The 19,565-nt window shown below is 49.5% G+C and overlaps 1 protein-coding gene across 7 annotated transcripts in view; it reads right to left on the bottom strand.

The window, feature by feature from the left end:
* Dennd2a (DENN domain containing 2A) overlaps positions 1-15,236 on the bottom strand; it is an 88,706-nt gene extending 73,470 nt beyond the window's left edge. For 2 of the 7 annotated variants that reach the window (XM_006990404.3, XM_042273086.2), the window contains exon 1: positions 14,544-14,732. Coding sequence is in view for 1 of the 7 variants with exons in the window: in XM_042273081.2 (XP_042129015.2) it covers positions 15,029-15,084 (56 nt within the window). In the remaining 6 variants the exon portion in view is untranslated. The other 5 variants (XM_042273081.2, XM_076566485.1, XM_042273084.2 and 2 more) reach the window with 5 other exon arrangements.
* Between the last annotated feature and the right edge of the window lie 4,329 nt (positions 15,237-19,565).

Genomic DNA, 19,565 nt, shown 5'->3' with positions numbered 1-19,565 from the left:
GCCCTGGTTTAGAGGCATGCCTGGGCAGCCGCCTACACTTCCAGAGGCAGCCGCACACTGCCATCTGGGATTGCTTTCTCTCTGCAGGCTTTCCCCATGTTTGCCTTAACCTGACCTCTCCGAACAGTAACACAGAGAAGAGGAAGGGCCACCCTGCTCATCTGTCCCGGGCTGCGGTCACCCAGAAAGCCCCAGAGCCTGTGCCTCCCAGGGCTGGATGTTCACACCACACCACCGAGCCGCCACTTGAGTGGAATGCACCTGGAGGTCATCACTTGCTTCCTGGCAGCCACCCCAGCTCCAGCTGTGCTGCCCCCCACCCCCACCCCCTTCCTGTCCTTCTCTTCCTTTCCTCCCCCTCGGCCTCCTTCCCACCCTTTTTTGCTGGCTTCTGTTCTTTCTTTCCATGAGCAGAGAGTTTCCAGGCTTGGCGCGCAGCCAGCACATGTGGACAAAGACAGCGATCTTAGAGGGAGACGTCATCTTCCATGCCGTCCACACGGCCAGCACCAGAGGCCACGCCCCTGGCTGCTCCCAAGGTTCTGGGGAAGGGGTGGAAGATGCAGCCTAATGTAAGGGTTAAAGCAAAGGGCTTGGATGGTTCTGGATCCAGGCTCAGATTCCAGTGAGCCGCGTGCTGCTAGCCTTCGGGTCAGTGACTTCCCGGAGCCTTGTCCTCTTGGTGTTAGCAGCGGCTGGGAAGGCCCTGGAAAGGATGAGGTGAGATCGCACCTGCTGAGCACTCAGCTCGGGGGCACATCCTGAGGAAAGTGTGGACACATGGCTGCTGTGGTTTTAAAATGAGCCTCGCCCTGACAAATGATGCTAACAGGAACAGTAGAGGGTCCTGAATTGATAAGGACGGTCCCCTCAACTCATTTAGAGGGCTGATTGTTCCCAAGGGCTATGAAACTCTAAAATACTCTCAGACAGGGCTGGGGCTGCAGTTCAAGGATTGAGCACTTACCTAGCAGCTACAAAGCCCTGGGTTCAATCCCCAGTACTACAGAAACCCATCCCCGACCCCCACCTCCAAACACCACCAACAACTCTCAAGCAAATGACCATAGTGACAACACAATCCGAGGGAGTTAGTTTGGGTCACTGCAAGGGCTGAGCCCCTTCCTTCTGCAGTAGAAGCAAGACACCCAGGACATGCTGACCCCCAGCCTAATGTCCCCCTGGGTCACCAAGCCTGCTGTCCTGGCCTCCTCAGCCTGCACTATTTTCCAGTTTCCTGTGAGCCGGGGTCCTTGTCTGAATGTTTACTATCTCTGCCTAGTGTTCTGCACTCCAAGGTTTCGCAATGCCTGCAAGCATGCTCATTTCCATCAGCTAAATTCTGAGCTACGGAAAATGGTCTTTCGCCTACAATTTCACTTGGCTAATCTGAGGCAGCATGAATGGATTTGAAATTGACCATAAACTCAATCACCTGGCAGAACACAGCATTTGTACTGTCTGGAACACACCAGTATAAATTGATCTCTGCCCTGGAACTAGAGAGAGACCCAATGGCAGACAATATGAAGGCAGTAACTGTTACTATCTCTTCAAGAAAAAAAAAAAAAAAAAAAAAAAGACAAGCTGGAAGCCCGATGTGGTGACTCGTGCCTTTAATTCCAGCACTGTTGAGGCAGAGGCAAAAGAAATAATCCCTGAGTTCGAAGCCAGCCTGGTCTACAGAAGGAGTTCCAGAATAGCCAGGGCTACACCGAGAAACTTTATCTCAAAAAACAAAACACACACACACACACACACAAAAAAAAAAAAAAAAAAAAGGCCGGGCGGTGGTGGTGCACGCCTTTAATCCCAGCACTCGGGAGGCAGAGCCAGGTGGATCTCTGTGAGTTCGAGGTCAGCCTGGGCTACCAAATGAGTCCCAGGAAAGGCGCAAAGCTACACAGAGAAACCCTGTCTCGAAAAACAAAACAAAACAAACAAACAAACAAACAAAAAAAAAAAACCACAAACCAGAAAACAAAAATGACAAACCGGGTCCAGGGAATGTGAGAGATACATCTAACAAAAAGAGTCCAGTGAAGTGCTGAATTTACCAGTGGTAAATATGAACCAAAAGGTAGAGTTCAGAGGAGGGCGGTGAGCACTGTAAGAGCCACAGCCATCTTCAAGGAAAATAGAACCCGACAAGTTCTCAGACCAGGCTCAAGCTCTGATCTGAACATAGCTCCCTTAAAGCCTGTGTTGAAGTTTAACCCTCATCCTGAGATATTAAGAGGTGAGACCATGAAGGATCGCTCAGGTGATCAGGCCTCTGGCTTCATGAATGAATAACTCCATTCATAGGTTGGGCCACTGAGCTATCTAGAAAGTAGGCCTACTACAAAAGCCAGTCTCCAGTGGAGATGCAGTGGGACAGCCTGTAAATTTAAGAGCCAGCTTGGCTAGGTGTCCCCTGCTCCTGGCCTCACCCAAGTGACGTCTTGCATCACTTCAGGATTCTGACAAAGAGACATTGCCAGATGTTACCTCTTGACCTTGGGCCAGAACCAAGCCAAAATAAACCTCCTTTCTTTATAAGTTGCTTGGTCTCTAGTACTGTGTTATTAGCAACAGAAACTGTATCATTGCCTGACACGATGGAAAATCTCTGTAATTCCAGCGCTCAGAAATGGAGTTTGAGCCCAGCCTCAGCAATAAAGCAGGAGTCAGCCTCAAATCAAGGGACCCTAACAGGTGGGCTCCAGTATCTGGAGACAGCAAGATTTGCACTCTAGGATGTCGGTGGGGAGACAGGAAGAAAGCAGAAGGCTGGGAAGCTGAGAGGAGGCCAGGTTTGCTACCCTAGGGAACGTGGAGGGCCTGTGATGAAGAGCTGTTCTCCTGTGCACACGCTAAGGTCTGGGTGGTTTGATCAGGAGAAATGTGTAGAGTAGGCAGAGCAGTGAGCTAAGGCAGAAAGAACAGCTCTGAAGGGGCCAGGCTGAGATGTGAGTATGAATGAGATGTCTGTGAGAGGCCAGTGGTGTGGGGGCTGCTCGATCTTCTCCCTCGACTCAGCTGCTTCTTTCTTACACCGCTTATCTAGGCCTTCCAACATGTACTCGGGACTTTCTTCTTTTGTTTTGTTTTTTTGAGACAGGGTTTCTCTATGTAGCCCTGGTTGTCCTGGAACTCTCTCTGCAGACCAGGCTGGCCTCGAACTCACAGAGACCTGCCTTAAAGGCATGCTCCACCACTGCCCAGCTGAACTTTTTTCTTATTAAAAATATTTTATTTTAAATTGTGTATATGGGCCCAGTGTGGTACATAACTTTGATCCTAGGACTCCAGAGGCAGGGGGATCTCTGTGAGTTCAAGGCCAGTCTGGTCTACAGATCAAGTTATAGGACACCTGAGGCCACAGAGAAACCCTGTCTTGAAAAAGAAAAAGAAAATTGTGTGTATTGTGTGTATCTGTGAACATGAGCTTGGGTCCCTGCAAAGAACAAAGGCAGCTGTGAACCACCTGACGTGTGTGCTGGGAACTGAATTCTGGTCCTCTGAGAGAGCAGCAAGCACTCTTAACTCATGAGCCATCTCTCAGGCCTCCTCATCTCCCCATTTTGAGACAGGATCTCCCTATGCTGCCCAGGCTAGTAACTCAAGTAATTCTCCTGCCTCAGCCTCCCAAGAAGCTAGGAGTCTAGGCTCAAGTTTGCTGACTGAGTTTGCTTCACTTTATGTCCCTACTGTTGTCTAGCCCAGCCTTGGGCTACTGTGAATGATACATGAATACTTTTTGAATGAGGGGGCCAATCAGTGAAGATCCCTTCATTAGGGATCATCAGGGGTCTGAGTGATATTTCCGAAGGTAAAGTGCTGGAAACCTGAAGACCTGAGTTTGATCCCTGGAAGAAACAAAAACCTCCCCAAAACTGTCCTCTGACCTCCTCTTGTACACCAGGGCACACCATCTCCCATCATATGCGCACTAAGAAGGGGGGGGCAGCTAAGGGCAGTCAAAATGGCATGGGATCTAGGGGTCTAGGGGGGAAGAGGCAGCATTCACGCTATGTGCTAAAGATGGGACATGGGCGCCAGCCAATCAGAACTGCCTGCTGGGGGCTGGAGAGATGGCTCAGTGGTTAAGAGCACTGGCTGCTCTTCCAAAGGACTCAGGTTCAATTCCCAGCACCCACATAGCAGCTCACGACTGTCCATAACAGTTCCAGGGGATTCAACACCTTTATACAGATATACAAGCAGACAAATACCAATGCACATGAAATAGAGATAAATAAATCATTAAAAAAAACCTGCCTTCTGCCTTCTGGTTAACTGCCCCCCACCCCTCAGGAGCTGAGGACCAAACCCAGGCCTTTTCACACATAAGCATATCAGTATTTCAACGCTTTCACAAGTGGCACAAAGCTAACAGTGCACACCAACTCCCTCTAAGCCTTGACCTGGGTTCCAGGAAGGGATTGACAACCATGATAATGAGGAATTGGCCCCTGTATTTATAGATGGTTAGGGGTGAAAGCCAGTTTCAGGGCTCTGGGGGAAGAAACTTGGGGACTTGTCTCTGACACTTCCATTTGCAGGGTACCTGCCCTCGTCTTGAAAGCGGCCTTCTCCTTCCCTCCAATGAACTGGCATCCTGGGCCTTAAGCTCCATATGCAGCTAGAAGCAACCCCAGCCTCTTAGTCAGTGCTAGGCCAGACACGCCAGCTGTCCTGTGTTTGGGGACAGGGAGCCGGGCATGGGAGGTTCTCTTGGCCTTGCCCACGCAGCGCTGGAATCCAAGCTTGGTTGTTCTGAGAGCAGTTCAACAGCTCTGTCCCCTCTCTGCCACTTCCCATAATGTTGAATGCTTCAGTCAGCTGGGAGGTAAACAGAGATCAGTGCTCTCTCTTTGATGTCCTGGGAGCCTGTGAATGTTTGCTGATTGCCACTAACACAAACGATGAAATAGACCAGATGGAGAGGATGCCGGTCACCAAAGGAAGCCAAAGGATCTTACTGTTAGATGGTCACCTACTCCATTTCAGGTCTGAACAAATATCACCTGTAGCCTAGAGAAGGAAGTAGAAAATTCCTCTACCCCTAGGGAGCCAGACACAATGTTCCTGGTAAAGAAGCCCAGAGCAGTCAGTCAGCTGCTTCAGAACTGGCCTGTCTTTACAGCCCCATCTCTGAAGAGAGTGTTTTGTGAGTGCCCTTTTTTGCAGTATAGGACCTTAAGCATGCTAGGCAAACACTCTACTCCTGAGCCACAGCTCCAGCCCCAATCTAGCTTACATATGGTCACCACCATCTGTCACCCACTGTAGATCTGGAGAGGATTTCCGTTAAGTCAGATTTGACTTACTGCATCTTCTCTTCTGAGAACAGAGGAGTGTGAGGGAGAGGTGATACACCTCAGTTTGACTAGCTGGCATGCACAACATTCTATAACCTAATCTTCCACTACAAAGTAAGAACCTAGCCTGGGCTACATGAGACCTTGTTTCAAAAATAATATAAAACAAAAATGAAAATAAATAAATACAATAATAAATAAATAAACAAACACAGGGAAAAGAAAGAAGTATCTATTGACTCAAGTGTTTTCTGTTCTGTTTTGTTTCTGTTTTTCTACAGAGGTCTCGCTGTGTAGCTCAGGTTGTCAAGGAATTCACAATCCTCCTGCCTCAGCATCTAGAGGCACACTACAACACTCATCTTGAACTGACTCACCTGAAGCCAACAGCAAGAGACGAAACTTAGAACAATTCGTTAGATAACAATCCATTAAATCTTCCTTGGAAACTTTCATTTTAACATGCTGCCTTTTTATACTTAACAACACAGTAACAAATTGCCTCTGAAAGTGTCATACCACAAACTTTAATTTCATATAAACTTAAGTAAAAATTCATAATAAACTCAGCATGGAGCTGGTGTGGGGACACATGGAGGATAGGGAATATGTCATTTTTAAAAGGCCATCAGATCCTCATTTCAAGGAACCACTACTGGACACAAACATTATTCACTAAGTGTCTTTGAGATCCTCTTTAACCCAGTAGTTCCAGTTTTAGGAATTTAGTTGGCAGAAATATTAGACTCAGGGCTTATGGCAACATCATTTGCAGCAACTAAAATTGAACCATAAATTGATAGTTTGCTAAACAAATGAACTTAAACAGAGGCACTCCAGGCAGCTGTTAAAAAGAAGGCCGTTAATAGAATTATTCTCATAAAATGTTGCTATATTGTGAAACTATGTTATAGAAAATTTTCCATTTTGCTAAATAGATATATGTAAAGAGATATGCATATATGCAAATAGATACAGATATAGATAGACACACATATGCAAAGAAAAGAGATCTAGGAGTCTTGGTGACGCAGGCTTCTAATCATAGCTACTTGGGAGGCTAGGACAGCTTGATCAAAGCGAAGGCCTTTTTAGGCTACAAGTGAGTTCAAGGTCAGCCTGGGCAATTTAATGATACTCTGTTTCAAAACAGAAAGTTAAAAGGGGGCCCAGGTAGCCAGCCAGTGGTGGCACACGCCTTTAATCCCAGCACTCTGGAGGCAGAGGCAGGCAGCTCTCAGTGAGTTTGAGGCCAGCCTGGTCTGCAGAGTGAGATCCAGGACAGCCAGGCTTCACAGGAGAAAAAAAAAAAAAAAGCCCAGGAAGGTGACACAAGCCTTTAATTCCAGCACTCTGAAAGAGAGTAAGGACAGCCTGGTCTACACGGTAGTTTCCAGGCCAGTCAGGGCTATGGATGGGAGCTTGTGCAGGGGTGGGTGGTGGCAGTGGGGGTGATGTTTTTTTTAAAAAAAACATGTTGGAATATGGTTCTGGTGAGATGGCTCTGTAGGTAATGGTTCCTGCTGCAGGCCTGATGACCTCAGTTTGATCCCTGGGACAACCCCATGATAGAAGGAAAAAATTGACTCCCAAAATGTCTTCTGCCCTCCCCAAGCTCTGTGGGATGCACACATGTGCATATGTGCACACACACACACTTGCACACTTGAGTGCGCATACACACACATGCACTTGCTCTCTAAATGTAATAAAAACTTAAAGGCTAGAAAGATGGCTCAGAGGTTAGGAGCATATACTGCTTTTGCAGAAGACCTGAGTTCGATTCTCAACATCTATGTCAGGTAGCTCACAACCACCTGCAATTCCAGCTCTAGGGAGATCTAATGACTCTGGCCTTCATTGGCACCTACACTCATATGCACACGCCTGCTGTGGAACAATCTTTTTGTATACTATGTATATGAATGTGTATTACTCTCATTGGCTAATAAAAAGCTGATTGGCTAATAGCTGGGCAGGAAAAGATTGAGCGCAAGAGCCAAACTGGGAGAATTCTGGGAAGACAAAGTGCCGGGTAAGAGAGTTGCCAGCAAATGCAGAAAAGCAAGATGAGAATGCTGTACTGAGAAAAGGTACCAAGCCAAACATAGATAAGAACTATGGGTTAATTTAAATGTAAGAGTTAGCTAGTAACAAGCCTGAGCTACCAGCTGAGCATGTATAAGTAATACTAAGTCTCTGAGTGTTTATTTGGGACTGGGCAGTTGGGAGAGGAAACATCGATTTACAAATGTCCAGAGACATACACACATGCATGTAATTGAAATAAAATAAATCTTTTTTTCATTTCTTTTTGGTTTGTTTGTTTTGAGACAGGGTCTCTCTGAGTAGCCCTGGCTGACCCGGACCTCACTCTGTAGACCAGACTGGCCTGGAACTCAGAAATCCGCCTGTCTCTGCCTCCCCAGTGCTGGGATTAAAGACATGCACAACCACCACCCAGCTAAAAATAAATCAAATCTTTACAAAATTTAAATGAAACAAGGTTGGATACAGTTCAGTGGTGCAGTGAATCCCTACCATATGCAAAGGCCTTAGGTTCAGTTTCCAGTACAGAAAGAAAAAGGATCGAGGGGGACTTGGTTTATAGACCAAACATCAAATGGACCTGCTCTGAGGCTGGTGACAGCATCGGGAAAAACTTCATTTGTCCACATATTCTCTTTACATATTGCTTAAAGCTCTTAAACACAACTTTCTCAGTCCACATGAAAGCATACACACGCAAAAGTGAAAATTTTAAATACAAATTCTAAGAAAGCAAAACACTAAAAGAAATGCAATTGACTCTGTACTTAAGCTAGTCTGTCCAGTCTTCGGAGTAAGCCACCATCACAGAAAGAGTAGCCAGTCATAGTCATGGGTCTCCATCCTGACCCTACTCCCCGCTTGGCACCTGCCCAAGTCTTGGAGTCCCAAGGGCCTCTTCCCTAAACTTGCTGCAAGTGTGACTCACCCCATCATGCCCTGAGGCCAGGGAAAACCCCGTTACTTGGTTTTCCAAACTGAGTAGTCAGAGAAGGAGGATGTAGGACTGTAACTCATCAAAGGGACAAAGCAGTGACTCTGGCCCAGATGATACAGGGCCCAAGTTCTGTGGTCCAGGTGATACAGGGCCCAAGTTCTGTGGTCCAGGTGATACAGGGCCCAAGTTCTGTGGTCCAGGTGATACAGGACCCAAGTTCTGTGGTCCAGGTGATACAGGGCCCAAGTTCTATGGCCCAGGTGATACAGGGCCCAAGTTCTATGCTCCAGATCATACAGAGCTCAAGTTCTATGCAAACTGAGTTGATTTTTGCCTCAATCAGCCTCTGTTTTTAAAACCAGGGCAAGGGTCTGTCTGACTGTGGCTTCTCCGAATAGCACTGCCTTCTGAGCATCAAAGGGCTGAGCTGATCCCTTGCCTTCTGTTATTAAAGTGCAGACAGGCCCAGTAGCCTTTCTGCTCCTGACCTGTGAGAAGACTTTCAAGAGAGCCTGGAGCAGTCTCTGGATTCTGAGGTGGCTAGAGGTTCTGGTGGCAAAACGGTCCACACATGAACACTCAAGGCTGTTGGCCAGGTCCAGGGCTAGGTCCCTAGTGCCATAGAGGGACTAAGAGGTGGCTGAGAAAATAGTGAGCTCTCCCCAGCTGGGAAAGTGTGTGGCTGTCAGCTTGTGAGAAAACCATTTCACCAATATCTCTCCAAGAAGCACAATCTAGGGCAGCCTCAAGAAAGGAACCAATCCCCAGTCTTGAACAAGGTAACCACCAAAGCAATGCAGAAGGACCTGCAAAGATCTTGCAAAGATCTTGAGGCGAAACTGGGCGCACACCTTTAATCTCAGCACTTGGGAGGCAGAGGCAGGCAAATCTCTGAGTTCGAGGTCAGCCTGGTCTACAGAGTTCCAGGACAGCCAGGGCTACAGAGTGAAACCCGGTAAAAATGAAAGATCTTGAAGTTGAGGTGAGGCAGCAAGATAAAGAGCTACACAGAGACTGTGGGACACATGGCCCCAAGCAAGGTCAGCCTGGGCTCCCTGGTACCTGTGATGCAGCCTATATGGCCCCAGGGACCTTTTGGGACGCAAGGTTTATCTGCTTCAGAGATGGCAAAAACTACAACCCTGAACTTTAAAATCATCTGGAGACCACTCTCTCACAAAACAACAACAACCCCCCCCCCCCACACACACACACACAACTGTTGCTCAGGGCCACTCTCAGAGACTTTTTATTTGTTTGTTTGTTTGTTTATTTATTTATTTATTTGCTTTAATAGTTGTGAAGGTGAATGGAAACAACCGCTTTTTTGTTTTTGGCTTCTTTCTTTCTTTCTTTCTTTCTTTCTTTCTTTCTTTCTTTCTTTTTTTTTTTTTTTTTTTTTTTGCTTTCTGAGACAGGGTTTCTCTGTGTAGTTTTGGTGCCTGTCCTGGATCTCTCTCTGCTTGAACTCACAGGGATCCACCTGCCTCTGCCTCCCGAGTGCTGGGATTAAACTGTGGGGATTTAAGGCATGCGCCACCGCACCCAGCAGCAACGGCTATTTTTAAAATCTCTCTCCCCAGGTCTGGGGATGAAGTTCAGTGGTAAGGTGCTTACCTAGTATGTATGAATCCCTGCATTTGACTCTAGTACCACAAAACAATGCCCCCTTCCCAAACGTCCCTCTCTGGCATTTAAATACACATGCTAAGGTGAAGGCAAGTTTAAAATACTAAGAAATTTGAGGCAGGCATGGTGACACACACCTGTAACTCAACCTTGAAAGACCGTGGCGCTTCAAATGAGATGTCCTCCCTAAGTCTCGGCATGTGAATGCTTAGTCCCCAGTTGGTGGCTGTCGGGGCAGGATTAGGAGGTATGGCCTTACCGTAGTAAACACATCACTGGGGTTGGGCTATGAGGGTTCAAAAGTCTCCCACCATTTTGAGTTAGCTCTCTTCCTCCTGTTGTGGCTTGAGGTGTCAGCCCCCAGCTGCTCCAGCCTCCTGTTACCTCTGCTCTGTCTGCCATCACGGACTCTAACCCTTTGGAGCCATGAGTGCAAATAAACTCTTCCTTCTATAAGTTGCCTTGGTCAGGGTGTTTCATCAAAGCACTAGAAAAATCACTAACACAGAAGGCTGAGGCAGAAGGACCACAGAACAAGGCCGGTCTACATGGCGAAACACTGTCTCACAAGCAAAGAAACTCGGGGGGGTGGGGGGGGGTGGAGAGATGCCAGAGCAGTTAAGAGCAGGTGCCGAGCTTGTGGTGGATCTGAATTCATTCCCAGCATTCCTGTCAGGCAGCTCACAACCACCTATTCCTCCAGCTCCAGGGGACCCTGTGTCCTCTTCTGGACTCCAGGGGCATCTGTACTCACACTTGTACACAATTAAAAATAAAACCTTTAAAAGAAACTGGAGAGCTGACCAGCTGTTAAGAGCACTTGTTGAGGATCCAAGTTCAATTCCTAGAATCTATATGGTGGCTCACAACCACCTTACTCCAGCCCCAGGAATCTGAAGCCTTTTGATCTCCATGAGCACCAGGCATGTAGTTAGTATACATACATATACACAGGCAAAACACTCATACACATACACTAAAATAAATCTTAAATAATATATAATAAAAGAAAGAAACGGGAGATGGCTCAGAAGTTAAAAGGGTTAAGAGCACTGGCTGCTCTTCCAGAGGACCCAGGTTTGATTCCCAGCACCCACATGGCAGTTCACAGTCATCTGTAACTCCAGTTTCTGGACCTCTAATCCTCTTCCGGCCTCTATGACTACCCGGCACACATGTGGTACATGGACACACATGCAGGCGAAACACCATACATAAAATTTTAAAATAAATGAAAGACAGGGGAAAGGAACTTGCTGGGGAGAGCAGAACCCCACACTTCCTCAATGTTTATGTAAGCTATAGTTAAGTGAGACTGCTCATGAATTTTACCAAGTTCATTAGTGTGGCGATGGCCATGGATTCCGTAGGCTGTCCGCCTTGTGCAGACATCAGAGGGAGCGGTCACTAGGAAGCCTGTGTGGAGTCTGCGGGACTTCCCAGCTCACTCTTTCTGAAACTTCTTGTGCAAACAGTCCCCAGGCTCCTCTCTAGGGAGAGGAGTTCAGATCTGCTGAATGCCACCCACCCCTTCAGATGCAGACTCAGTATCAAGACTTGAAGGCAGAGGGATCTGGGGCGTGTCAATCAGGAGGGAAGCCCCAAATGCTGCTCCCAAGGCTTCTGCCCATTTCGCCACGGAATGGCATTTCTGGAGGCTGGTGGCACTGGCACCACCAGGATCTAGCTGGCTCCCCTGCATTACACCAGGGTCTCTGCCCAGCCTCTGACAGACTAATGGGCTGCCTTCCTGTTCGTGGCTGGGCAACTGGCTGCTCTGTCCTCTACATTCAAAAGTACATGTCACTTCTTCCTAAGACATCACTGTCCTGTCCCCCGCCTCTGGTGGCACTGTACCATAACTGTTCACACCCCAGCTGACCTTCCACCCTCACCCTCACCCAAACTGTTCCTCTAGACCTGAGGTGGATGGTCCAGGAGGACAGTCTTGTGGAGTGTATCATCCCATCTTCTGTACCACTGACAATGAAGGTCTCCCCCCCTCAGGCTTATCTATGTTTATTATTCTGTTTCCCTAATGGAGACTTTATCCCACCCCCACCAGCCCCAGTCACTCCCTAGTCTTTACATGAAGTTCTCCTGATGAACTCCCAGTTGAGTTCAATTCCAGGAAAAAATTTGTTCTGAAAGTTCATTTGTAAGCTTTCTGTTGTCCCCAATCCAAAACTATGCAATCTAGTGCATTTTTGTTTGTTCCTCAGCTGCCAGGGAACTGGAAGCCAAGTTCACTGTCCAAGTGCGGTAATCTGCTCCATTCAGGCCGTTCAAAATGTCCCTCCTCTTCTGCTCTCTCCTGCTGAGCATCTCTGGGTTTGGTTCTAGTTTAAGTAACCTCATCCTGTGCCCCAAACCAGCGGCCTTGCCTGCCTCCTGACCTCCAGACTCCATCCATTCCCGCAGCCTCAACACTGCCACTCTACCAGGCTACAAAGCCTGGGTCTCGCCGGCCTCAGGGCAGAGTGAGCTTTCTAAGACACAAAGCTGGTCGGTCCTCACTCCTACTTTGGGGAACTCCTCATTCCATTTCACTTTGCTCTGCCTTGCTGAGACAGACAGACAGACAGACAGACAGACACACACACACACACACACACACACACACACAGGGTGGTGGTGAGGGAGGTGGGGGCTCTGACTCTGTGCTGCAGCCACACTGGGTTTCTCCTCCATGCCTGCCTCTCTCCTCTCTCCATGACTTTTCATATGTTGCTCTCTCTGCTCCAGACAATCTTTCCCGCATGTTCTTGGTGAAGTGACTCCCCAGGTCTCACCACAAGCACCCCCTCTGAACCTGGGACCCTCTGGATTCTCCTGGCTCTGTGGCATACAGTATGAATAGCCAGGCCGAATCAGAGTGGTAGTTTCCGGAAGGAAGAGGCTGTCTTAATCACTGTGTCCCCACTGACCACCACATAGAGCCACTTATATGAGTGAAGTTATGTCCAGACAGGGTGCAAATCTTCCAGACAGTGTCTTCATTACCCTACCTCACAAAGAGTCTGAGGAATGGCAAGATGGCTGGCTCAGCAGGTAAAGGTGTTTGCTGCTGAGCCTGATGTCCGTAAGTCCGACCCTGAGGACCCACAAGATGAGAGGGCAGAACTAACTCCTACAAATTGTCTTTTGATTTACACACATGCCTCACGGCACATACACAATAAATAGATATATAATAAAAATTGTTTTAATTTTGTTTTAATCTCAGAGAGGAAGACATAACTTAGTAGGTAGAGTGCTTTCCTCCCATGCAGGAGGCCCTAGGTTTGATCCCTAGCATCTCATAAAGGTTTGTGCCGCACTCTATAATTCCAGTGTTTGTGAGGTAGACTCAGGACCTGGGGAGAGGGCTCATCAGTTGAGAGCACTGACTGTTCTTCCAGAGGACTTGGGGTTCGACTCCTAGCAGCTCACAACTGTCTGTAACTCCAGTCCCAGGCAACGGGCACCAGAGCCTCCTTGGTCATTGCATGCACATGGTACCCAGACATACATCCAGGCAAACACTCATAAAAATAAATTAAATCTCGAAAAAAAATTAATTTAAAGTCAAGTTCAAAGTCAGTCTATGCTACCTGAGACCCTGTCTCAAAAAAGCAAAACAAAACGAGTCCTGAACTGAGCCTGTCTGCGCCTACCAGTAATCCCGCACTTAGAGAGCTAAGGCACGAGAGAGGATGGTAAGTTTGAGGCCAGCCTGGGTCACATCCTGAGACCCGGTCTCAAATAAACTACCATTGGTTTCTGTTTGCCCTCAGCTTCCTCTCCGAATTTCCACTTCCCTCCTATGTGGACCATCCCCTAAACAAGTCCATTCCACTCTTCAGGTGTTTGAGACTGCAGGGAAAGGCTACAGTAACCACAGCAGGTGCAAGTGTTTCAGAACAAATTACTGCAAAGTGATACTATAACACCATTACCACACCCCACAATTACCTGTCATTTGGGGAGTTGAAGTCACAACCCCCAAAGCCATCAGAGCACTGGGCCAGAAGTCAGCTTGCTTCTTCCTCAGCAGATTGGTTAAATCAGGGTCGGCGCACTTTCCTAGTTCCAATGCAGGGCCAAGGAGGGCAACCCCCAGCTTCCTGTCCCTGCCCCTCACTAGAGGATTCCCGGCGCTGGGCTCCCTCTGTCTCAGTGGTCTGACTCCATATCTCAGTGCCCTCCTCCTACACAAGATTATAGCCTGTGTTCTTAAGGGACTTACCCTGGGCTCCATCGGCTCCCAACTCCATCCTTGGGAGGGGAGTGGGAGAAGTGAACTTCAACGTTGCCCACCTTCCAACACTGCAAACCCTGACTCCAGCCGTCTGGACTCCCCCACCCCGAATTACAGACGCCCTCTCACACACGCGCACTCACTCTCAGGCGTCCAGAGCTCTGGCACGGCGCAGGGCCGGGCTCTGCCCAGTTTCTGCAAGTTTCTTCGGCCCTGAAGTCAGCCCGCCCCGGGGAAGAGATCTGGATCGCTCTCCGACGCGTGTCCCTGGGGCCGGGCTGAAGACTCCCCAGCGCCGCCTGCACAGTTTCCTCGCCGCCCCCGCGCGTACCCTCCCGGGTTTCCCCGGAGCTCGCCCCGCACCCCCGGCGCCCGGTCCTACCTCCCCGCCAGCGGCGGCTCCGCGGGTTCCGGGGCGCATCTCGCGGACGCCCGCGGTGGCGGCGGCGGGGGCGGGGGCCTGGGGCGCCATGGCCCGCAGCCCTGCGCGCCTTTGTCCGCGCGGCCTCCCCAGGCCGCTGCGAGCCCCTCGGGTCCCCGCCGCGCGCGCTCCCGTCCGGTCCCCGCCGCCTCCGGCCTCGGAGGCGCGCTGCGTCCCCTCCCTCCGCTCGCCCGCCCGCGCGCGCGCGCGCGCGGCCCCTTCCTCTGCCTCGGGCTGCGCCGCGACCGTCTGCCGTGACGCGCGCCCCCTCCTCCCGACCCATCCCGCGGCTCCAGTGAGCTAATCTGCAGCTGGCGGGCGCCCGGCCGGTTGCCACGGCAACCACTCTCCCAGGGCCCGCCGCCGAGGGGGAGCCACGGTAAACAGGACCTTCTGCCGCACTCGCCCCCTAGCCTTTCGGGGGGTGGGGGAGACGGTGGCTTAACCTTTTCTGTGCTGAAGATGGCCGCCTGGGTTCTCTTCTACCCCGGCCGGGGTCCATTCTCTAAGATGCGCTTCGCCAGGGACCAAAGACCCGTCCACACCGAAGCGGCAGCCACGCTCCCTGCCCCTCGCTTTGTTTCTGGTCAGTTAGCATGGAGCTAGGCTGCGGAACGCCGCAGGCAAAATTGGGCTCCACGTTTGCCCCCAAGCAACTGACAGTCACGAGACAGGCCTTCGAGACCCACCGGCCCACTGTTTGGCCGCAAGCAACTCACAGTCATGAGACAGGCTATTAGGACCCACGGGTCCATATTTACCCCCAAGCCACTCACAGTCACTTTAGGAGCGGGCCATAAGGATCCTCGGGTACCCCTCCCGACCGAAGGGTACAGAAAGGGTTCTAAGCCCGCTGGAAGGCGGGCTGGTCGGGAAAGGCGATCAGAGAAGTGATTTTCTTCTGCCTACTGGTCCTTCTTACACGATGAAAGCACGCATGCAGGAGTTTTTAGGACGGTAGGATCGCTAAATAGAAGTCCACTTGAAAACGCTGTGGGCTGCAAGGGAGTCGGGAACACAGGCTGGGACATGAAGTCCTCCGGGATTTCGATGGCCTGGAGAAACAGGACAGAAAAGGCAGTCTGGGGAGGGGGAAGCGTATCTCTGGCGACTATGGGGAGTCCCATCATGGTATTAGGGGAACCTTTAAGAAGTAAGAGGGAATGAGGTTAGATGGGTAGGCCTGAAGAGATTCCAGAGGGCTGGGCAGATTTCGAATACTATGCTGAAGACAGTGGGGTCCAACCAGAGAAATGCCAAAGGGTAAGTTCTCAGGCCTGAGAGCAACAATTTGTCTGTCCTAGGGGGTAGATGCCCGCCAAATCTCTACACTGGAAAAAAGACATTCTTGTCTATAGCTTAGAGACCTCCAAAAGAGTTAACCTATGTTTCTGGAGGTAGCCTAGTGGCTTAAAGCTTAGGTTGGGTGGGGGTGGGGTAGAGGGAGAGGTGGAGGGAAGGGTGGTAGTGTAGACCCAGACTTCTTACAACTTCACAAAGTGGGTACTTAGAAGAAAAATAATGTTGCATATAGAGGAAGGCCCTGCCAGGCATGCCTGTAATCCCAACACTGGGGCGGGGGGGGGGGGGGGGGAACGGGACACGGACAGACCCTGGGGAAGGAGCGGAGAAGCAGACACCGGGTTGAGGAGGGGGGCGGACCTCAGACACCAGGGAATCGGGATTTACTTAAAGTCACAGGGGGGAAAAAAAGCTGCATCTCCTTCATAGCTGAGGGGTTTGCTCATTGCATAAGATCTTCGAGGCCTTTCTGAATTCTTCATGCCACACCCATTTCAATGAAGCACTGTAGACTTTCAGAAGAGACATTTGCCAAGCCCAAGCATTTGTTTTTGAAGTGTTAGTATTCAAATTATTGCTTTGTTTGCATCCTTCTAAGTCTTCACTCTCTAAATAAAGATCAAAGGCTTGGCGGCTGGAGGGTTAATTACTCCCAGGGCCACAGGCTATCCTGCAGCAGCAAACCGGCAAAGTTCCATGGGAACTGAGCCAGGAGCCCAGCTGGCTGCCTCCCCCCAGCCCAAAGCACAAAAGAGCCTAGGAGCCTTTGAATGCGTGGCTTCCAGATAGAGCTCATCACGTCTTAGGTGGACCTGACAAAGCACGGGCTGAGGAGTCAGTCCATTGACAACTCCTAGGCCACAATTTTATCCTGGAATTCTGGGCGCTAACTTGTCTTAGGAAAACATCCCTGCCTCTGCCCCGTGGGTCAGATTTGGATGAATGCCTTCCCATCCCAGACTCACCGCTTGCTCTCACTGCTGGGTCATCATCCTGTGGCTCCTTCACCAAGACCCAGATCCACTCATTGTCCTCTGCCCACTTTCTCTGTGTGGCCTTGTGTCTGCTGGTGTCCCGTTTTCCCAGCTGATGGAACTTCTGGTCCCACCCAACCCCTGGTGAGTCTCTAGCTCCAGCAGTTCAAAGTAATGCCCCAACCCCCTCCACACACAAGGTGGAGGCTCTCTGTGCTGGGGCTGCTCTGAAGCACACATCTCTCCTCTCCCCGTCCTCAGCTTCTCTCCAGGTTGCAAAATGAGACCTAAGGTAGGCATTTGTGGTAGCTGAAGGAGTTGTGGCTTCATCAACTCCCTGGATACCAAAATGTTTGGATTTTCAAATTCATCGGAAAAAATGGTTTCAAATTTGCATATGCCCTACATGAATTCTTCTATACTCTTTGATTCACCTCTATATTATTATTAATTACTTCCATCTAATCCAATGTACTATGTAATTATAAATAATATATAATATATACATACATATATATTGATTTTTTAAAAAGATTTGTTTATTATGTATACAGCATGTATGACTGCAGGCCAGAAGAGGGCACCAGACCTCATTACAGATGGTTGTGAGCCACCATGTAGTTGCTGGGAATTGAACTCAGGACTTCTGGAAGAATAGTCAGTGCTCTTAACCTCTGAGCCATCTCTCCAGCCCTTTTGTTGTATTTTTGAGACATGGTTTATCTGTGTAGCCCTGACTGTCTGACTGTCCTGGAACTCGCTCTGTAGACCAGGCTGGCCTTGAACTCATAGAGATCCGCCTGCCTCTGCCTCCCAAGTGCTGGGACTAAAGGTGTGCGCCACCACCTCCCGGCTGTCTTGAACTATTTTCAATAGTTGTTAGACTCTATTGTTGTGGCTTTTTTTCCTTTCCGAAAATCTCGTGTGTGTGGGTGTTTTGCTTGCACGTGTCTGTGTGCCACTTGTGTTATGTGTGTGTGGTGGCAGCAGAGGGAAGAAGAGGCCTTCAGATCAGGGTCCTGGAACTGGGGTTACAGATGGTTGGGCTGTGAGCCACTATGTGTGGGTGCTGGGAATTGAACTGGGATCCTCTGTAGAGCAGCCAGTGCTCCTAACTGCTGAGCCACCTCTCCATCCCTTGTTTTGTTTTGTTTGTTTGTTGTTTTGTTTTGATACTGTGTCTCCTATTCCAGGCTGGCCTCTAATTTTCTATGTAGCTGAGGATTTATTTTTTATTTTTATTTTATTTTATTTTTTTGTAGCTGAGGATTTTTAACTCCTGACCTCTCGACACCCCCTCCCAAGTGCCAGGATTACAGGTGTGTACCACCATACCTGACTTTAGATTCTAATGTTTAGGGATGGGTGACAAGAAAAAAGACTCTACATACCTTGTATGGTGGTACCCATCTCTCATCCCAGCACTCTGGAAACTGAGGTAGGAGGATCATGAGTTCAATACCAGCCTGAGCTACATAAATCTCCCAGGAACCCCCAGCACACACACACACAGCTGTATATTTTCAGTTGTATGTGTATCTCAGAATATTTTCCACCAACAATGGGCTGAATCTAAGACTTTAGGATCCAGGCCGGGCAGTGGTGGGTGGTGGCGCACGCCTTTAATCCCAGCACTCAGGAGGGAGGCAGAGGCAGGAAGATCTCTGTGAGTTCGAGGCCAGCCTGGTCTATAGAACAAGTTCCGGGAAGACTTTAGGCTCCACAGATGTGGAGGTGTAGATTTGGAGGGCTGACTATGATCTAGCTCAAGCTGGGAAAGGTAAGGATGAGACAAGGGGACAAAGCTGACTTCTTGTGAGCCTTTAATTCTGCTTTCTCCATGCGGCAGAGCCTTGGACCACTACAGAACATCCGTTACTTCCTTCCCCTCCTCTTCCTTCAATGCCCTGTTGAACATAGACTTGGGACTAGATAGCCAGCTCCAGCTCCAGAACAGGTTGCTTGGCCTCTGAGTCCCATATCTTCAAGGGTAAAGTGGAAATAGAACCACTTGTAACCACCTCATCGTGTTGGTGAGGAAGAAGTCGGGTAATAGAGAAAAGGATCTGCTACTGTGCCTGGCCCAGTGTGAGAGGACACTCCCTCACTCCCTCGAATCTCCTGTTATTCTCACTCTGTGTGTGTCTCTCTCCCCCCCTCCTCTCTCTCTCTCTCTCTCTCTCTCTCTCTCTCTCTCTCTCTCTCTCTCTGTGTGTGTCTCCCCCCTCTCCTCGTGTGTGTATATGGGGAGGGGGGGGCGTCAGGAGGAAGGTGTGGCATGTGTGTGGGTATTCCAGCCTAGAGGAGGCTGTCATGTCAGGTGTCCCCCTCCATCACGCTCCACATTTTCCCTTTGAGGCAGGGTCTCTCCTTGAACCCAGAGCTCACATTTTGTGGCTAGGGTAGCAGCCAACAAGCCGCAGTGATGCTCATGTCTCTGCTCTCCCCACCCAGGGCTGGGTGAACAGTGGGTGCGGAAGAACACACCCACCTTTGTCCTGGGTGCTCGTGTCCAAACTCAGGACTTCATGGTTGCTCAGCAAGTCCTCTTAGCAACTGAGCCGTGTCTCTAGCGCTCTTTTTTCCTTCATTTCTTTCATTCTCTTCACCCCATGAATACAGGGCACGTCAGGCTCAAGACAGAATCAGGCAGGTTTTCTTCTCTCCCGTCAGAGCCTCCTACCATAGAGTGGTGGGCAGCCAAGAG

Source organism: Peromyscus maniculatus, chromosome 3 (genome assembly GCF_049852395.1).
Source record: "Peromyscus maniculatus bairdii isolate BWxNUB_F1_BW_parent chromosome 3, HU_Pman_BW_mat_3.1, whole genome shotgun sequence".
Lineage (NCBI taxonomy): Eukaryota > Metazoa > Chordata > Mammalia > Rodentia > Cricetidae > Peromyscus > Peromyscus maniculatus.
The sequence above is the reverse complement of the archived record's forward strand: the minus strand, read 5'-3'. Positions and strand labels throughout refer to the sequence as shown.